Below are 21,190 nucleotides of genomic sequence, written 5' to 3' on the forward strand. Positions count from 1 at the left end.
AAAAGCTAATACCGCCATTGAAAATAGCGTAAAAATATTTTTTAGGAAATATTTTGAGCTTTTTAGTTATGTTAATTACCATTTATTAAATGCATAACTTATCTTCACATGTAGGGGAAGGGAGGGCAAGATGGAAGGCTTAACTTTATAATGTGTAAAAAAATAAAATAACGTAATACAAAACCTTCATTTTAATCATTCTTGAAAGAGACCTTATACAGTTACAAAAGTCAGCCATTAAATATTATTAATAATAAGTAGAATTTTTTTTATGAGTAATTAAAAAATAATGTCAAAAATTCCATCTTGCCCTTACCCTGAGGGCAGGATGGAAAACTTGTTCGGGCAAGATGGAATGTAGAGGAAAGCACTACATTTTACAGTTTACACACAAAAAACTGCCATCTTCTGTGTCGGTACACAATTCATGTGCCCAACCATTACATACAGGACATTGTACCCAGTCCTCTGTGGGCGGTTCCACATAACGTTCATCACATACACAGAACACATCATTTTGTGAAGACTGTTTTAAATGTTGTACAATATTTTTAACTTTTTCTATTTTTGTCCCTTTTCCTTTACCTTTGTATGGTCTGCATCTGTGTGAATGTGGATCCAGGCGCTTCATTGCGCAGTTCGGGTTTTATAGGTAATTTCCATCTTGCCCTACCCTTCCATCTTACCCTCCTTTCCCCTAGCTATGTGCGGCAGATTCGTGCAAATATTATAAGAATTATTGTGCATTTAATCGTAGAAGCATATAATTTGGACCACGTATGCTACACATAAAAACGTTCAAATTTAGATATGAGGCCATTTCAAATTTTGCCTTTTACAAAAATGGCGGGCGTTAAAAAAGGCGCCTATACATATGTGAGTAATAGCACGATAACTTTTGAACGAAAAGTCCCATTTTAACCAAATTTTGTATATAGGTTCCTTTTTTGACGTAAAAGATCAAGGGGTCTTGAACCGAAAGAATCGGTTTACCAGAAGTTGTGTTTTTCCTGATTTTTTATGTAAAAGTATGTTGTTTATTTTTTTAATTCTTTCAACCTGTATATATTAATTTTTCAAAAAGGTAATACTAGCGTTGAAAAGAGCGTAAAAATATTTTTTAGGAAATATTTTAAACTCTTTAGTTATGTTAATTACCAATTAATAAATGCATAGTGTATCTTCACATGTACCTATGAACCTATGTGCGGCAGATTCGTGCAAATAATATAAGAATTATTGTGCATTTAATGCTAGAAGCATATAATTTGGACAACACACACTACAGACACAAAGATTCAAATTTAGGTATGAGGCAATCTCAGATTTTGTCTTTTACAAAAATGGCGTGCGTTTAAATGAATCTGCTGCACATAGGTGCATGTGACGATACATTATACATTTATTAAATGGTAATTAACATAACTAAAAAGTTCAAAACATTTTTAAAAAAATATTTTTACTCTCTTTTCAATGGCGGTATTAGTTTTTGAAAAATTAATATATACAGGGTGTTAGAATTGAAACAAAAACAACATATTTTTACATAAAAAAACAGTAGAAACACAACTTCTGGTAAGCCGATTCTTCCGGTTCAGGACCTCGATCTTACTCATCAAAAAAAAAAACCTTGATGCCAAATTTGGCTGAAATCGGACTTTTCGTTCAAAAGTTATCGTGCTATTAGTCACATATATATATATATATATATATATATATATATATATATATATATATATATATATATATATATATATATATATATATATATATATAATGTTCGGAAAGGTTTCCGCGGTTAATACAATGAAACTTAAAGCTAAAATCAATATCAACAAAAGAATTAATATTAAAATTAAACTCACCAGGCTTCCGGGTTGAACCGCGTCGTTGGTTTCTAGGCCGAGCTTTCGACGTCCTCTCTGACGTCATCTTCAGGGCTTCCGGGGTCTCAGTCTCCTGAGGCTCCAGACACTACACTCACTACTCACTACTTCGTACCCACATGTTGGCTACGATATGTTGACGATACATTCGTCATTTGGCCCCACGGCAGGGATGCTTTAGCGTCTTTTCAGACCCATCTGAATGGTATACATCCCAGTATCCAGTTCACGATGGAGATGGAGACTAACTCATCCTTACCGTTTCTCGACGTTCTTATTAAGAAGAACCAATCACAAGGTTTTCATCACTCTGTTTATCGAAAACCCACCCATACCAACCGCTACTTGCATGGCAACTCTCATCACCCACCTTCTCAAATTAATTCAGTCATTAATACTCTTGTCTCCAGATCAATCCGTCTTTCCGATGATGCAAGTAGATCTACTGAACTCTCTTCTTTAAAACAAGCCCTCATCCAAAACGGTTACCGCGAAAATCACATCGATAGGAGCATCCATAAACTTCAATCTCCCGCTCAATCACAACCCAAAGAGTTAGATCCTGATCATACGAAAGCTTTTCTTCCCTATATCAAAGGTGTTACTGACAAAATCGACAGAATTCTTAAACCACGAGGAATAAAAACAGTATTTACCCCCCAACAAAAACTTTCATCTCTTGTCCGATCCGTCAAAGACAACATTCCAAATGAACAACACGGAGTTTATGAAATTCCTTGTGCAGACTGCCCCCGATCTTACATAGGACAAACCAATCGTAGAATCCAAAATAGGATTTATGAACATTCCATATCTGTTCGCAATTCCGATTCAGTTTCAGCCCTAGGCCAACACCATCTTCATACAGGTCACAAAATTGACTTTGAAAACTCCAGAACCATAGCCCCCATCCGCTTCTATAAACAAAGGATTATCCGAGAAGCCATAGAAATCGAAAAACGGCCAAGTTGTCTCAATAAAAGAGATGACGGCATCCGTTTACCTTCGACTTGGAGACCCCTCCTAAAGAAAACATGGTCCGCTCCATCTACAAATACAATTCCAGCCGTCAAAAATCTTCGCGCCACTCCAAATAGTCTTCGCGCTAATTCCCACTCCGCCACGTCATCGACAGCCACGTCAGTCACATCAGTCCACGGTATAAATGACCGCCCCAGCGTCAGCAACAACAGTATTGCAGTGAGTAGTGAAGTAGTGAGTAGTGAGTGTAGTGTCTGGAGCCTCAGGAGACTGAGACCCCGGAAGCCCTGAAGATGACGTCAGAGAGGACGTCGAAAGCTCGGCCTAGAAACCAACGACGCGGTTCAACCCGGAAGCCTGGTGAGTTTAATTTTAATATTAATTCTTTTGTTGATATTGATTTTAGCTTTAAGTTTCATATATATATATATATATATATATATATATATATATATATATATATATAGATATATATATATATATATATATATATATATATATATATATATATATATATATATATATATATATATATATAGTCGCCATTTTTAATGCCCGACATTTTTGTAAAGGGTAAAATCTGAGACGGCCTTATATCTAAATTCGAACCTTTATATGTGTAGTATATGTGGTCCAAATTATATGCTTTTATCATTAAATGCACAATAATTCTTATAATATTTGCACGAGTCTGTCGCGCATGGGTACATGTGAAGATACGTTATGCATTTATTAAATGGTAATTAACATTACTAAAAAGTTCAAAATATTTCCTAAAAAATATTTTTACGCTTTTTCAATGGTGGTATTAACTTTTTGAAGAATTAGTATATACAGGGTGAAAGAATTAAAAAAGAACAACATATTTTTACATAAAAACCAGGAAAAACACAACTTCTGGTAAACCGATTCTTCCGGTTCAAGACCTCGATCTTATACATCAAAAAAAGAACCTATATATCAAATTTGGTTAAAATTGGACTTTCCGTTCAAAAGTTATCGTGCTATTAGTCACATATGTATAGTCGCCATTTTGAATGCCGCCATTTTTGTAAAAGGCAAAATCTGAGTTGGCCTCGTATCTAAATTTGAACCTTTAAATGTGTTGTATATGTGGTCCAAATTATATACTTCTATCATTAAATGCACAATTGTTTCACATATCGGCTGCACTATATTTAAAATCCCTAAAAAGGGCTGTATCACAACAAAACGTTTTCGGAATCAATATTCCATCATCAGTGTTATCACAGGTTTACATGCTTTAAGCCACCAAAATGTATGGGTAAAAACCCTTAAATTGATATTAAACAGTTGGGGTTACATTATATTATCCGATTTTAAAGGATGTTAAAAATATTTTCAGATTAACCCCTGGCATCACATGACATCAACCATATTGGTTGGGAAATTGTAGGTAGAACCTTACATGTCACCTAAACTTCTTACTTTACTAGGAATCGATGGTCGACCTGAAATTTCTGTAAATTTCCTACAGTATTCAATATCGGTCGATAGACCAACAGAAAGAGGTTTATTACAGGCGGTGAAGTTTATTACATCACTGGCCTCAATAATAACACATATTATGTTGGCCATTTCTATATACAGGCAGTTGGAGTATTTATTTATAGCCATTACTGCGCTAAAAACAGGTACAAAACATATTGTTCGATTTCATTTTTCCTCGTTATATCCAAATATGCCTCGTTATAGAGGTGTTATAGTTCAATAGGAATTTCATGGGACATCTAGTGTACCTCGTTATAAGCGAAACCTCGTAACATCCGTGTTCGTTATAGAAAGAGTCCACTGTATTACTCTTACTATGTCCTTCCTTTTTTCAATTATTAAAACAATGTACTTGAATCGGTGCATGGCGTTGATAAATTTGGTGAAACGGTCCAAGTGCAGATGTTAACTATTACTATTTTTATCCCAGCTTTTATCCACAGTGTAACTACAAATGGTATGTTGTAGTGATGATGATTATAGTTACTTTCGAGTATTGGTTACAAATCGTTACTTTTGTATAAAGGAATCATTTACAGTATTCGTTACTTTGATTACTATGATTACTTATACTTTTGTTACTTTTGTATTTGAGTACCGGTAATCATATCGAGAATCGTATTTCTCAGTAGGTAGGTATTTTGTATAGGTATTCCCATATAAGAACGACCTTCACCGATCTGTTTAAGGGATAAATCGTTACTTTTGTATAAAGTAATCATTTATTCGTTACTTTGATTACTTTTGTTACTTTTGTATTTGAGTACCGGTAATCATATCGAGAATCGTATTCCTCAGTAGGTAGGTATTTTGTATAGGTATTCCGATATAACAACGACTTTCACCGATGTGTTTAAGGGATAAAAATTATTTGGTTATTATGATTACTTTTGTTACTTTTGTATTTGAGTACCGGTAATCATATAGAGAATCGTATTTCTCAGTAGGTAGGTATTTTGTATAGGTATTCCGTCACACCCTTAAGACGCTTCATAACGAAAACGATATTCGATAACACTCGTAAAATACCAGTCCCGTCCGTTACTCGCTAGGATACGATTGGTATTTTTTTTACAGAATGTAATCAAGTGTACTGGTTGTAGATACAATAGTCGTTACTCGCTCTGATACGATTGGTACGAAGTAACGAATTAATCAGAGTAATCAAAGTAATCAAAGTAGATACAATAGTCGTTACTCGCTCTGATACGATTGGTACGAAGTAATCAGAGTAATCAAAGTAACGATTTCCCTCTCTGTATAGTAATCGTTACTTTCGGTATTCGTAAGTAACGAGTACTTTGTAACGAATAGTTACTTTTTCAGCATCACGCGTATGTTGCATAATACTTAATTAGTTTTCAAATTTCGGCACAGATCTAATATTTATTTACTTGAAATTAATCCTGTATTACCATGTGTTTTTAGAGAATACTAAAAAAAGTTTTGTAGTAAAATGATTCAAGCGCACGTAAACCCGTTTACTACTGCTTGTTTTTACAGAACACTAAAAATAGTTTTTGGGGTAAAACGGTTCAAGCGCATTTAAACGCGTTTACTACTAATGCAAACTGCAATTGATTATTTTCATTAAATTAAATGTAATGGCTAATGGCGATAGATGGCGACTGTAAGGCGAAATATGCTTGAATCGTTTTACCACCAAGTTATAATACTATTTAGTATTTAAGTATGCGAATCTGTACTTCAAGCATATTTTTAGAAAAATTCGTTTAAACTCCTTTACTTCTAACCCCCTCAATTAGAAAATCCAGGTCTAATTAGTTAGTAAGAAGTAGAAATAATCAACCAAGGATCAGAATTGATGTCTGATATATGTTCGATTCTCTTTTTTTATATTTCGTTTCCTTTTCTTTTTTCTTTACTTTTCTTTTCAATTCTTTTCAATTCTTTTCGTTTCTTTTCTTTAAATAAAAGATGATGATAGTTAATTAGTCGAGGAAATGAAACTGAAAAAATGGCAAAACCTCGCAATTTTTTCGTCCAGCATCGATTTGTACAAAAATTTGGGATTAGGCTCATTTCACCCTCTAGTTCATTTTCTATATTGAGCCGTTGTACGCTTTTGGTTTTTTAAGGGTGAAAACTACCCCTAATTGTAAAAAATTATATAAAATAATATCTTAAACTTTAATATTGTCAACATTTGGTTCTAATTAGTTACATAATGATTGTTTTATGCTTCAAGATATAATATCATAATATTTCAACCCTTACAACCACCCTTGTTGGAGCTATATATAAAAAATTTATTTATCCTAAAAGAATAATTTCGGCTTGCATCGATTTACATAAAAATTTAGGATTAGGATCATTTCACCCTGTACTTTATATTCTATGTCATGTTCAAAGACGTTGATTATTTTTAGGGGTGTAACTACCCCTTATTGTCAAAAATTATATAAAAATATTGTAAACTTTAATATGGGTAAAATTTGGTTTTGATTGGTTAAATACTGATTGTTTTATGCTTTAGGATATATTATCATAATATTTTAACCCTTAAAAACCACCCTTATAGGTCTGGATCCCGCGTATGAAAAAAAAGTTGATTAATAGCAAGCTGAAAATTTGTTAATAGCTTAAGGGTGTCTAGTCGGACAAACTTTGGTATATGGGAACACTGGAACAGGGGAAGTTTTAATTCTGGAACAGGTTAAAAATTTGGAACGGTCAGACCACGAAAACGGCACATGTATTTTGTCCGACAGAACAGACTTAAACTCTTCGAACAGAGATTAAACTCTCATGCAAAAATCAGACTGCTATTTATCACCAAATGTGCGTTTTAATGAGTGGAACATGTAGAATATGTCAAATGCCAGGAATGATGACAGGTGATAAATAGCAGTCTGATTTTTGCATGAGAGTTTAATCTCTGTTCGGAGAGTTTAAGTCTGTTCTGTCGGACAAAATATATGTGCCGTTTTCGTGGTGTGACCGTTCCAAATTTTTAACCTGTTCCACAATTAAAACTTCCCCTGTTCCAGTTTTCCCATATATCAAAGTTTGTCCGACTAGACACCCTTAAGCTATTAACAGATTTTCAGCTTGCTATTAATCAACTTTTTTTTCATACGCGGGATCCAGACCTATTAATAACATTACAATTTTTATAAGTAGATAATTTAATAGATCTATATAAAAAGAAGGAGAATTAAAGAATTACAAAAACATTTATTTACACAAAAATACGAATTTACAAATATGCACAAATACAAATACAAATAGTTTTTTAGTCATCTTCCATTATACGAACCGGTTCTGTGGTATTATACATACATTGAAAACTCTCCATAAGCTGACTATTAGAATTTTTCGAAAAAAAATTCGTTTAATAAACATAGCTCCTTCATTTTTGGCGAAAAAAGTTTTTTCAAAAAAGATTTTGTAGGATTTTTGAAGAGCTATAAGATTGTGTAAATTAAATTTTGTTAAATCCCTTAGTTTTTAATTGGGGTGGGTTTAAAAGGCTCAAATAAGGGGGTGTTTGCTCGTAAATAGAGGTTTAATGCCTGGTTGCACCAACAGATCTTAAGCTCCAGCTTAGCTAAGCTCTACTTATAGATAGGGCCTCCTTGAGTATCACTTACGTTGCATCATGATTTTAGATTCTTACCTTATTATCAATTATATCTATTATTATATTATGGTATTCCTATTGTAATATATTATAATTATATTATATTAATTCTTATGATATTCTCGACTTAAGCTTAAGATCTGTTGGTGCAAACGGGCATTAAACAGCTATGTCTCGCTAACTTTTCACTGTAATTAAAATCTATGCTCAATATAATTTTAATTATTAAAAAAGCTACAATTTAGTTGTGTATAATTTTTTTCGTAACTCCAGTATTTTCGGAGATATTTTGAAATAAAAGGTAAAAAATACGAAATTGCAAAAAATCAATTTTTTTTAAACTCCAATTTTTCTAAAATTATGCCTTTTAAATAGGTCAAACTTCTTGGGTGGATAGGTAATATAAACACACAAGGAATTACAGAAAGGTGAAGACCAATTTTTAATTAGGAGGTTAGTTAGGGGGTTGTTTTCACTGATTTTTTCGTAGAGAAAAGCAGGTACCGACCTTTTTTGATCATAAGTCGCTAAATTTTCATGCTAGAAACTTTTTAATATCTTTTTTGAAAGATATAAAAATATTAATACTTAAAAATTATACATACTTAAAAAAAATATTTAAATTTTTCTCAAAAAATGCAGTCTTCCCGTTATTTGGCTTTGAACATTAAATATTATGTATTTGGCGAAAAAAGCTAACTTATAACATGTCGTATCTTGGTTTGTATTGGTCGTAAAGATATTATAGAAAAAGAATTTGATTTGTTTTACTAAAAGATACAATTTTGATATTTAGAGTTTTTTTGATTAAATGCATATTTTTCGAGGTATTCTCAAAAAACCCTCTAAAGAAGTTGATTTTTTGGTCGAAAAACTGTTACGTTCAAGCGCCAATAACTCGAAAAATATTAGTTTTACGAAGAAAATGTAAAAAACATTTTTTTCTTAGAATTACTTTTTACATCGATTTGCATGGTTAAAATGTAATAAAAAATTCCCACCCCCGAGATGGGGTGGCAACCACCCCCAAGGTTTTAGCGTACAGCGGCATGATATAGAAAATAATCCTCGGACTATTCCCTACCTTCTGTGAAAATTTCAAGTAAATCCATGCTGGACGAAAAAATTGCGAGCCAAAATGCTTCATTTCCTCGACTAAATATATTAAGAAAAATAAAGCTGGTAATGATACGTGGGCAGTCCGATAAGTACACACACCGGCAAAATTAGCCGAACACCTTAAAAATGGGACATGTTTGATGTCTCGAATTTCCTAAACCTGTTGTCCGATTTGAGTGATCTTTTAGTATGTTATAGCCTTATTATTTAAGAACATCGTTGTAATAATATTTTTGCTAGGCAGGTAAATGTCATTTTATACCGGGTGTAGCAATCATACTGTGTTTTTTTCTTAAACTTCGAAACACCCTGTGGAATATTCTAGCATATATAAAATATTGAAATTAAAACTCAATTATAGCCATAGGCTTTCTTAACATTTTCTTTTTTGATTCATTTGCTTATGTTGGAAAATAAAAAAGTTATGGGCTTTAACAACTAGCCATGTTTTTCATCAATAAAACCTCATAGTAGGGGAGGAAAGTATGCTAAATTTGCAGTTACTCGAGCGTTATGGGGACCTATTGGATTGTGAAGAGTGGGTGCTAAAACCAAAAAAAGTTAAGATAAGTTTTCCATAAAGTGTGGGACTCTCCATTTTTTAATTTAATTTTCCATTTACACCAATCGTTTTTTCCGATTATAGCGCCCTCTATCCATAATTGGAAAACATGTTGCGAATAAAAGTTGCTTATTTTTACGTCAAGAATCCAAATCTGCAATAAAAATTGGGGGCTCCTATTTAAGATTTTAAAGTAACCCCCACCCCACCTCCGTGTTTGGTGCCATTCGATAGATTTTTGAAAAATATTGAATACGTGTATTTTGCAGTTTTACGATCTGATGTTCATTTCGCGAAATATCGTATTTAAAATTTTTAATTTTCCCCACCCCTCTCCGCGGGGTGACGTGTTTCCAGAGAACGGCAGTTCTCGCCAGTGGCGCACATCAACACCCCCCTACACGCGACACTATATGCATATACACGAAATTTTCGATTTTCTAAATCTGACTGATTTGAAAGATGGGCCAAGTTCGACTTGGAAATAATGAAATACAAAAGAATCACTCAAATCGAACCACTGGTTTAGAAAATTCGAGACATCAAATATATCCCATTTTTAAGGTGTTCGGCTAATTTTGCCGGTGTGTGTATTTAGCCTACAAAAGAAAAAGGAAAATTTTGGAAAAGTGGCAATATATTTCTCTACATAGTCTCCTTTTAGCTCGATACACTTGACCCAGCGATGCTCCAACTTCTTTAACTCGTCTGAAAAATATCTTTTCTCGATCTCCAAAATAGGCTTCCGTGGTAGCGATGACCTCCTCATTCGACTTAAATTTTTGCCCAGCGAGTGTATTTTTTAAGTTTGGAAACAAACAGTAGTCGCACGGGGCCAAATCTGGAGAATACGGTGGATGGGGCAAGAGTTCGTAGCCCAATTCGACCAATTTGGTAATGGCGACGGTGGAGGTGTGAGCCGGTGCGTTGTTATGGTGGAAGAGCACGTTTTTCTTTGCCAAATGGGGTCGGCCCAATAATTCGGCATAATAGGGCCCTGTGATCGTTTTGCACTTCTCCAAGTAGTCGATGTAGATCACACCTTGTGAATCCCAGAAAATGCTGGCCATCACCTGTCCGGCCGATTGGACAGTCTTTGCCTTCTTCGGAGCACGTTCGCCGGGTGCTGTCCACTCTTTCGACTTTTTCTTGGTTTCTGGTGTATACCAGTGAATCCATGTTTCGTCGACGGTTATGAAACAACGTGAAAACTCCTATGGATCTCGCTTAAATAGCGTCAAACTGCTCTGAAGTGTCTCACGGTTGCGCTTATTGTCTGAAGTGAGCAAACGCTGCACCCATCGCGCCGACAGCTTTCTCATGCCGAAAATTTCATGCAGGATATGACCTACGCGGTCTTTTGATATACCTACTGTGTCAGCTATCTCGCGCACCTTCAGTCAGCGGCTGCCAATACAAGATCGTGGATTTTTGTCACGTTATTCTCCGTGGTAGCCATTTTCGGGGCACCTACGCGTAGCTCATCAAAAACCGACGTTCGTCCACGTTGAAACTCATTAAACCAATTTTTGACAGTTGCGATCGAAGGATAAGAGTCACCGTACACAGCATCCAAGCGCTCTTTGATTTAGCTGCGTGATTTCCCTTCCAAAAACAAGAATCGAATCACCGACCGATATTGCTCCAATTTATTAAAATACCGCTTTCACAGGCAATCACAACACTATAATTTCGATTTGGCTGAAATTTTTACATTAGCCGTCTACGAGAAAGCATTAAATGACAGGACACTTCATTTGCGATAGTAGCGCCATCGATCGGAGAGGCTAAGTACTTATCGGACTGCCCTAGTATACTTACTTTATCTATAAGTTCAGAAGGATGTGTGCCCACTACGTGCAATCCAAGATAACAGAGAGTTATAAAGAAAGTTTGTTCTTTGCACAATATCCTAAAAATAGCCATAAAATCGGGAATCAGGGATAGCTCGTCAGCTCCAAGAAAAGCGTATAGTTTCTGCAAAAATTAACGTGTCTATACAGGGTGTAACAAAAATACAGGTCATAAATTAAATCACATATTCTGGGACCCAAAATAGTTCCAATGAACCTAAATTACCTTAGTCCAAATATGCACAGAAAAAAAGTTATAGCCCTTTGAAGTTACAAAATAAAAATCGATTTTTTCGAATATATCGAAAACTATTAGAGATTTTTTATCGAAAATAGATACGTGGCATTCTTATGACAGGATCATCTTAAAGAACAATTATAGTTCAATTTGTGCTCCCCATAAAAATTGTATGGGGGTTTTGTTCCCTTAAACCCCCCAAACTTTTCTGTACGTTTCAATTAAATTATTATTGTAATACCATTAGTTAAATTAAATATTTGTAAAACTTTTTTGGCTCTTCGTATTTTTTCGATAAGGCAGTTTTTATCGAGTTGCAGCTTCTTTTTTAATATGTTTACATAAAAATTTTATGGAGGTTTTGTTCTTTAAACCCCCCAAATGTTTGTGTACGCTCCAATTAAACTATTAATGCGATACCATTAGTTAAACAAAATGTTTTTAAAACTTTTTTGCCTCTTTGTATTTTTTCGAGAAGGCACCTTTTATCGAGATATGGCTTCTTTTTTAATACGGTTCAAAATATACCTAAAAATGCAAAACATACAATAATTTTTCATATTACAATTACCAAGTATCTATAATCGTACTTAACCATATACAAATATGTGGTGGATTTGACAAATATTCAAAATATCTCGATAAAAACTGACTTTTCGAAAAAGTACTAAGAGCCAAAAAAGTTTTAGAAATATTGTGTTTAAGTAATGGTACTACAATAATAATTTAATTGGAATGTACACAAAAGTTTGGGGGGTTTAAAGGAACTAAACCCCCATAAAATTTTTACAGGGTGTCCAAATTTCCCTATAATTTTTTCTTGAGATGCTACTGTCATAAGAATGTTATATGTCCATTTTCAATAAAAAAACTTAAATAGTTTTCGATATATTGAAAAAAATCGATTTTCATTTTGTAACTTCAAAGGGTTGAAACTTTTTTCATATGCACATTTGTACTAAGGTAAGTTAGGTTCAATCAAACTATTTTTGGTCCCAGAATATGTGGTTAAATTTATGACCTGTATTTTCGTTACACCCTGTATAAATTAAACTATAGTAACAAGCGACAAGAAACCTAAAAGATTTAAATAAAAATAAAAATCTAAAAGATTTCTTAAGTCGGAAACAAATTTTGACCTTCACCTGTACCCCATCCTTCTATAATTGCCAAGGAAAAAGGGCGAATAAGTGAATAGACATCGGGAATCCAGGCCCGGTCTGGCCGGGCCGCTGGTTGGCGATCGCCGAGGGCCTCCGGCTCAAGGGGGCCTCCAAAAGCCAAAAAATTCAAGTAAACAAAAGTTTTTTTATTATAAAAAATTATTTTGTTTTACTGTTTCACAGCGACGTAATACAGCAAAAACAATTTTAAATAAACAATAACCTACTTTTTATTAAATTACAGCTAAGGGTAACCCCTAGGTTACCTAGGTATAATAAAAAAGTAATAGTAAGTCGCTCGGTGCTCGAGGTAGTCACCGATCCCACCGCGCCGCACCGTTCGGCTTAAGCTCAGCGCTCAGCGGTAGTGACTCGACAGCGCCGCGCCGGCGCCCTGGACTCGAGCAATATTCAAGCAAAATATTTAGCAATTATTCAATTTCAACCAAATTATTAAAAATTTAAAAGCATTTAAAACCACGTTAACCGCATGCAGCAAACATAGGCTAACTATTGTTGCCGTGAGAGGACCCCATGGTCCTCGTTCTATTTCCGGGGGGAGGGGGGCCTCAAATCACCATCTAGCCGAGGGCCTCCAATGGAGCCAGACCGGGCCTGCGGGAATCTAAAATATGCAATCCATAACACGTCAATGTATCTAGGTAAAGATCAAACGAATCTTCATTCCTAGTTAATTAGTAGTCTGGGCAGATTATCGGAGAATAGGCCATTTTTGGGAAAAGTTATTTACCAGCAATTTTATTGCTTTAATCGAACCTTATGATTGTATATATTAATAATATAGGTATGCAAAGTCCGCAGCTAGTGTGCTACTTTTTTTATAAACAAAATGGCGCCCGAAAATCGTGTTTTTTTCAATTTTTGCTCTATAACTCCAAAGATTTTAACTTTACATCAAAAACACCCAAATAAAAATTTACCGTAATTAAATTCTACATAGCTTTCCCGATTTACTTCGACGAAAATTTTCCCCGGAAAATGCGGGCTTTTCCAACAAAATCTATAATTTTCAACTAAAATTTTAGATAAGTAATTGTTTATCAGTAATTAAATAACTTGGTAATATAAAAGCTCTTTTCGTATAGATTATAATTCCAGAAGCCGATGGAAATTGAATGAACAGTTTAGCAACAATTGAATTGTTAATTAAAAATTTACGGTCTTTATAATCTTCTATTCTTCTAATTTTTGCTCTCTGAATATGATTATGATGATAAAAAGTTCCTAACACGTAAGATTTTTGAGTTATGATTTTTTCAAAAAAAAAATGAGTTACGATTTTTGAGTTATGAATATTTTACTAAATTTTTTTTTAAAACAGTCATTTGTAATATATCCGTGAGTGATGTTATTAAATTAACATTTTTTCTAAAAATTGTGCATAATTTGACAACACTGGGATATCTAACGGCTACGAATAACACATTATAATTTAAATAAAGAATAAACCAAAGGTAATCCTTAATCAGTAAACCTACCCATTTAAACTTATATAGTTCTAAACCGTTTTAACGACTGTTATTTCTGCATGACAAAAGTGTCTGTGTTTTCAAGGAAAAGCAAGCAAGCACAATAAAGCCGGTTTTCCATGGAGAAGATTTAACAGTTCCAGGACCCACGGCAAATTGGGAGGAAGATTTGGAAATATATGGCGATAAAAGTAAACCCGATGATGTATCAGAAAAGAATGATTCTTATTTTCACGAAAGCAACGAAAAGCACCTTATTGCATCCAACAAGCCGAATCACATGATTTAGTTCGAGACCTTTACTTGTCCAAAGACATGCTTAACTCTAGGTTCTAGATTACAATAATGGATTTTTTTAAATGGAATTTACTAGCCAGTAAAACTTATAATATTTAGGAACCGTAACCAGGAGCTATCCTAGTTTTTTACTATGCAGGATAAAATGTGTGTTCGTGTTAATCCACATAGTGTTATGGGAAAATTGGGATATGCACAAGGTTGTGTACAAAAGACTTACTATATTTTTTGTTTCTAGTTCTAAACTTATGTGTATATAGTATAAAAGAATTTTTATAATAAACAGCAATATTTGATGCATTCTATAACTCAAAATATAACATTTCACCTGACAAGACAATGTACGCGTGGACCCCTGCGCAGAAATGCACGGCACCTTAAGAAGAAGATAACTCAAAATCAATACGTGGTGGAAAATTTTAGTGTTTGAATTCGCATTCAGGGCGCTTTAAACTCCACTGTACAGCCATTTTAACATCTGTCGCAAATTTTTTTTATTTATTTGTTGACTAGTGTAATTATTCTCAGTATAATTTTAATCTGATTGGACAGAATTAAACACGTGATCAAATATCTTACTATACGATTGGAAGTTAAAATCATTAAAAAATAATCAGTTTAATTTTTATTTCTGTAGCTTTCTATTGGTCAGAATCTCCTATGAATGAAATAATCAAAAATAGCAAAATTCCAATCAAAAATTAGGTTGGAGAAAATGTAATCTCAAAGTTCAAACTCGGTATACGTTAAAAAAATGCATTTTCTCGGCTTCCCATGGAGCAATTTTCTTCATTCTTTTTCTGTTCCTAAGTAACTCGAGTAGAGCCATCTAACTATCGTATTATTAATAATGTCAAAGTTTCTTTTTTTTTGTTATAATAAATTAATTTTTTTATTATAACAAAAATTTTTAATTTGTTTAAATAAAGATTGTTTAAATAATTATACAGCTTTCAAATGGGAATATTTGTGTTTTTAACGTTAAAAGGTACACTTGTAGTAAGTTTATCTAAAAAAAGTCTACAACTGGAAAAAATATGTAGTTTTATTTTCTTATAAATAAATTAATCTATTATAACAAAACAAAAGCAAAGTTTTACATTTAATAATATATTAGTTAGATGGCTCTACTTGAGTTACTTGGGAATTAAAAAAGAATGAAGAAAATTGCTCCATGAGAAGCCGAGAAAATGTATTTTTTAACGTATACCGATTTTGAACTTTGAGATTACATTTTCAGGTTGTATCTCAGGAACCACTCATCACAATTAAACGTTTTTTCTTTTAAAAGAAGCGTCCTATCGCTTTTTTTCTAATACCGTTTTCATGATTTCATTTAATTTAATATTTCCCGAGATATTATATTTGTTTATAAGCCAAAAAATTGGTTATAATTTTAAAATAGTCCTGAGCCTGCTTAAATAGTCCAATTTCAATACTGTAAAGTAAACTAGATAGGTACAGTGTATTTTTATGCAAAAATCATAGTTAGTCTTATGTATCCTAATTATTGTGGTTATTATAAAGACCGTAAATTTTTAATTAACAATTCAATTGTTGCTAAACTGTTCATTCAATTTCAATCTGCTTCTGGGATTATAATCTATACGAAAAGGGCTTTTATATTACCAAGTTATTTAATTATTGATAAACAATTACGTATCTAAAATTTTAGTTGAAAATTATAGATTTTGTTGGAAAACCCCACATTTTCCGGGGAAAATTTTCGTCAAAGTAAATCGGGAAAAACACGTCTCTATGCAGAATTTAATTACGGGGAATTTTTATTTGGGTGTTTTTGATGTAAAGTTAAAATCTTTGGAGTTGTAGAGCAAAAATTGAAAAAAAAACACGATTTTTGGGCGCCATTTCGTTTATAAAAAAGTAGCATACTATCTGAGGACTTTGCATACCTATATTATTAATATATCATACGATTCGAGTCCAGCAATAGAATTGCTGGTAAATAACTTTTCCTTGTATTTTGCTAATTAGCCCAGAGTATAGTGAGTAAGAACGAAAGTAAATAAAGACAGTTAAGATTTAATTTCATTTCAGAGAGCGGCCGTAGCGCAACGGCATAATTGCTGGCCTCATACGCCAGTGCACGTGGGTTCGAGCCCTGCCAACGACAAACAATTTTTCATTTCTAAAAATGATACGAGCCGTCTCACCGTGCCTCGGAGAGCACGTTAAGCCGTCGGTCCCCCTGGGCTAGTGTGTACATCGACACTAGTTACTTGAAACAGGGTTAAAGATGTAAATGGCGCCGGAACCTGTCCGAAAGGATCTCCCCAGCAAAAATGCCATACGATATTATTATTTATTTCATTTCAGAGACCACCACCATCACCATCTGTTTACGTGCGTTTCGACCTCTTGATCTCTTCAGAGCCGCCCTACCGGCGCCGTATGGAAAAGGCGCCGGTAGGTGCCGAAAACATTTTTTTGACAATACCGAAATTACCAGAAATTTTTTTTATTACCAGAAACAATAATCAAAAGTAATGACATTGACTAAGGACAAGAAGGATTTCAAACCAGAAATTTATCAATAGTTATAGGTAATCGTAGGTAAATAAAAATAGCAGCTAGTATTACTTTGATCCCATAACTGTACGAAACCTTATTTATCTCATTAATCTGAACTATATGTTTGTTCTCTGATAGTGTAATCGTTGTTTTTTTGTAAATAACGAAGAAGTGGTTTAAGCACTTCAAGAATAAAGAAAGGAAAAGCAGTTGGAAAAGATGATATTTCTGGGGAATTGTGGAGAGCATTATGAGAGACAGGAATAAGGTGGCTAACAGGTTTATTTAATAGAATTAGAGAAGTTGGATAAATGCCAGACGAATGGAGAAACAGTATATTAGTACTTGTTTACAAAAACAAGGGAGATGTGCAACAAAGTACAAACTGCAGGACTATAACTACTTAGTCACACCATGAAAATATGGGGGAGAGTAATAATTGATAGACTGATACGTGTAGAAACCGAAATACGCGATAGGTAATAGGGTGGTTCGAAAAATTTTTTTTTCTTATTTCAGATCGCTATAGTGCGCAAAAGTTGCCATTTGTATAGACTTGAAAAAAGCACTAATTATTATTTTTTTATTAATTTGTCTTCCGGTCGCGCAATGCCATCGAAGTTAGCAAAAATTGTGAAAAACCTTAATTTTTCAAATTTTTTTTAAACAGAATAGATGGTTTTAATTGCGTTCTTATCCCATGAATTAACTACTAAAAGTATGTAAAATCAATATAAATGCACTTATTATACATTTGTTTCATATCTTCAGGTCGCGTAATGTAATATAAAATGAGTAAAATTAGTACTTTTTGCAAAATTTCAAAGTTTGACTGTTTAGTACGATTTAATCATACGCCTTTTAGAGATGCTATAGTTTAATTCAATTACAATAATATATTTAAAATCCAAGCATCTAAGATACATTTTAATATTCAAGTGGAATTAGGTCGCGCAGCTTCGTCAAAAACAGCAGACTACCGAGAGGCGAGGCGAAAGTGACGAATGCCAGCGAAGCTCGCACAGCCACAAATAGAGATACATGTGGAAAGACCTCTACAATGGAGTATTTGTCTTCTCCATTACAACGAACTGCCATTCCGCCACCTTTTCCAACACTTAGATGGAAATACAACAGGCACTATAGGATATCCGGACCGATTGGAAAGGCCCTACCTGATTGTGAAAGAATACTAGTTGTTGTTGATTTTAATCGTTGGCATCGCTGAGCGGCGCAATAATGTGGTTCTAATATAGCCGTCTCTGGAACTGCGTCCACACATTTTACTTGAAGCTACGGTCACTAGCTTAACGCATCTTTCAACTGCCTGTGTATGGCATGGCAAAGTATCTACACTCATAACAGGCTTGAAGTCATTGCTCACATACTGTTTTATCTCTTTATTAGTCAATGTTATTAGCAGTAGAGGGAAGTCAGTGTACTGGTGTTCCATTTGATAACTTCGTAATACTATTTAGCTTCAAAGTTTAAGTTTGGTGGTTTAAAGATTCTGATAGAGTCACTTTCAGATATTGCTAGCGTTTCCTTCATGATACGCCTAAAGCCCAGCTCTCGGATATGGATTCTGTCATCAGTTACCATAGCCAAAAGTAAATTTTCGGGATGGGCAAAGTAAGCATTCCGTTGTAAAACGGGATCAACAATTTGAAGAAGCTCTTCTGGTAAGTACCTTGAATATCCAATGATTTTGTAATCATGTCTAGGCCCATCTGTGAATTTGTGGTTTATTTTTGTGTGCAAACCACATAGACATATTATAACATTTGAGAATGAATGTGACAATCTCTCTCAGATTTTCAGAAGGGTTGGACACACTGATGTAGAAACGCAAAACTCGGTTTGCAGTAGTAAGCCATCTTGAATGTGACGTTGGGATAGGATCACGTACCCACTACAAAGTCTTCTGAACAATGTTCTGACTTGATGACTTCTGATATCTCAAGCAAGTACAATTATTGGTGCTTGCTAAGAATACCCTTGTCAACTTTTGGAATCTCACAATCAATACGATTAAACTCAATAAGTGGTAGTCTTTCACAATCAGGTAGGGCCTTTCCAATTGGTCCGGAATATCCTATTGGGCCTGTTGTATTTTCATCTAAGTGTTGGAAAAGGTGGTGGAATGGCAGTTCGTTGTAATGGAGAAGACAAATACTCCATTGTAGAGGTATTCCCACATGTAACTTTATTTGTGGCAGCGCGCGCTTCGCTGGCATTCGTCACTTTCGCCTCGTCTCTCGGTAGTCTGCTGTTTTTGACGAAGCTGCGCGACCAAATTCCACTTGAATATCAAAATTTATCTTATATGCTTGGATTTTAAATATATTATTGTAATTAAATTAAACTATACCATCTCTAAAAGTCGTATGATTAAATTGTACCAAACAGTCAAACTTTGAAATTTTGCAAAAACTACTAATTTTACTCATTTTGTATTATGTTGCGCGGCCGGAAGATATGAAACAAATGTATAAGTGCATTTATATTGATTTTACATACTATTACCACCCTAATACCAGCCTAATAGGTAATCAGTTTGGGTTTATGCAAGGCAGATCAACAACAGATACAATTTTCATTATAAGGCAGCTGATGGAAAAATACAGGAATAAAGAAACAAACGCTTATATGGTAAATCTTGAGAAAGCATATTATGATGATAGAATTCCTCGAAAGATTCTGTGGTGGGCACTCAATAACAAAGGAGTTCCGGAAGAATATGTAAATATTGTGAGGGATATCTATGAGGGAGCAACAACTAGTGTTAATGCAGGTGTGGAAGAGACTGATAGATTTCATGTAAAAGTAGGATTGCACGTGTACCAAGACTCAGTACTTAGTCATTACTTATTCTTATTAGTTTTGGATCAGATAACAGCGAAGTTACAGGGTAACATTCCATGGTTCTTAATGTATTCTGTTCAGTGGCGGCTCGTGAGAGGAGGCAAGGGAGGCACAGCCTCCCCCTAAATTTTTTACACACTCTACACTGTTTTGTTTATCATGAATCGCAAAAACAACAAGCAGTCTCACTATTATACAACGTGTAAATTCCATATTATCACTAATTATCCAAACGTACGGAGCATTAGCACTAGAACGCATGATCGCGTCTCAGTTTTATTACATATTATTATTGTAGGCAGGACCCTGGGTTATCCCGAGATTCATGAACGGAGCCGAGAAGCCCAGCAGACTCCGTTGCTAATGCTCTGTGCAGCGCAGCAGGCGTTTAAGGAGACCCGGTCTCCTAACAGTGGCATCTACGGTGCCATCACACGCTGCCTGGAGATATACCAAGGGAGGCAGAGTAGCTTCTCGGCTCCGTTGCGTGGTTGCGTACGTCTCGGGACAACGAATTTTAGGGTCATGACTAAAAATAATGAAAAATCTAAAAGTGAGAATTTTGTTATGAAATTTGGTATGTGGGGTTATAATAATATTTGGAACAACTTGCTCAAAAAACTTTTTCCGATATCTCTAACTCAAAGCAAAATATCGGTAATTTATCGTGTTTTTGAATTCGCAGTAGGCCGCGTTTAGAATTAAAAAAATTCAGTTGAGTATCTTAAAAGATTTGAAGCTTCATTATGTATGGACGGCAAAACTTCAAATCTGCATTTATTTTGATATGCATAGGTATTTATTTACAAATAGATGGAATTGTTAACAAATAAACGACACAAACTTTGGTATTAAACTTTTACAATTAGACTAACTATTTTTAAAATGATATGATATCATGAAAATTATGAATTAGGATGATATTATGAAATGTAAATAAAAATGGTCAAAAAATGGGGCCTTAAATTACATTTTTTGGCTCATTTTTTTGCTAGTACACATTTGTCTAGATATTTTACAGTTAGGTATAGCCTCCCCTATTGTAAAAATCACGAGCCGCCACTGATTCTGTTGGTGTAGTGTTAGTA

At 34.2% G+C, this 21,190-nt stretch overlaps 1 protein-coding gene across 4 annotated transcripts in view; it reads right to left on the reverse strand.

The window, feature by feature from the left end:
• Positions 1 to 21,190, reverse strand: part of LOC126891825 (lipase 3-like) — a 199,613-nt gene that overhangs the window by 14,597 nt on the left and 163,826 nt on the right. For 3 of the 4 annotated variants that reach the window (XM_050661105.1, XM_050661107.1, XM_050661108.1), the window contains exon 4: positions 11,486 to 11,641. The exons of the other annotated variant lie outside the window; for it this stretch is intronic. In XM_050661105.1, the coding sequence (XP_050517062.1) occupies positions 11,486 to 11,641 (156 nt within the window). The remainder of the gene's footprint in view (positions 1 to 11,485; positions 11,642 to 21,190) is intronic. 4 annotated transcript variants of the gene reach the window in all.

The sequence above is a fragment of the Diabrotica virgifera genome, chromosome 9 (assembly GCF_917563875.1).
Source record: "Diabrotica virgifera virgifera chromosome 9, PGI_DIABVI_V3a".
Lineage (NCBI taxonomy): Eukaryota > Metazoa > Arthropoda > Insecta > Coleoptera > Chrysomelidae > Diabrotica > Diabrotica virgifera.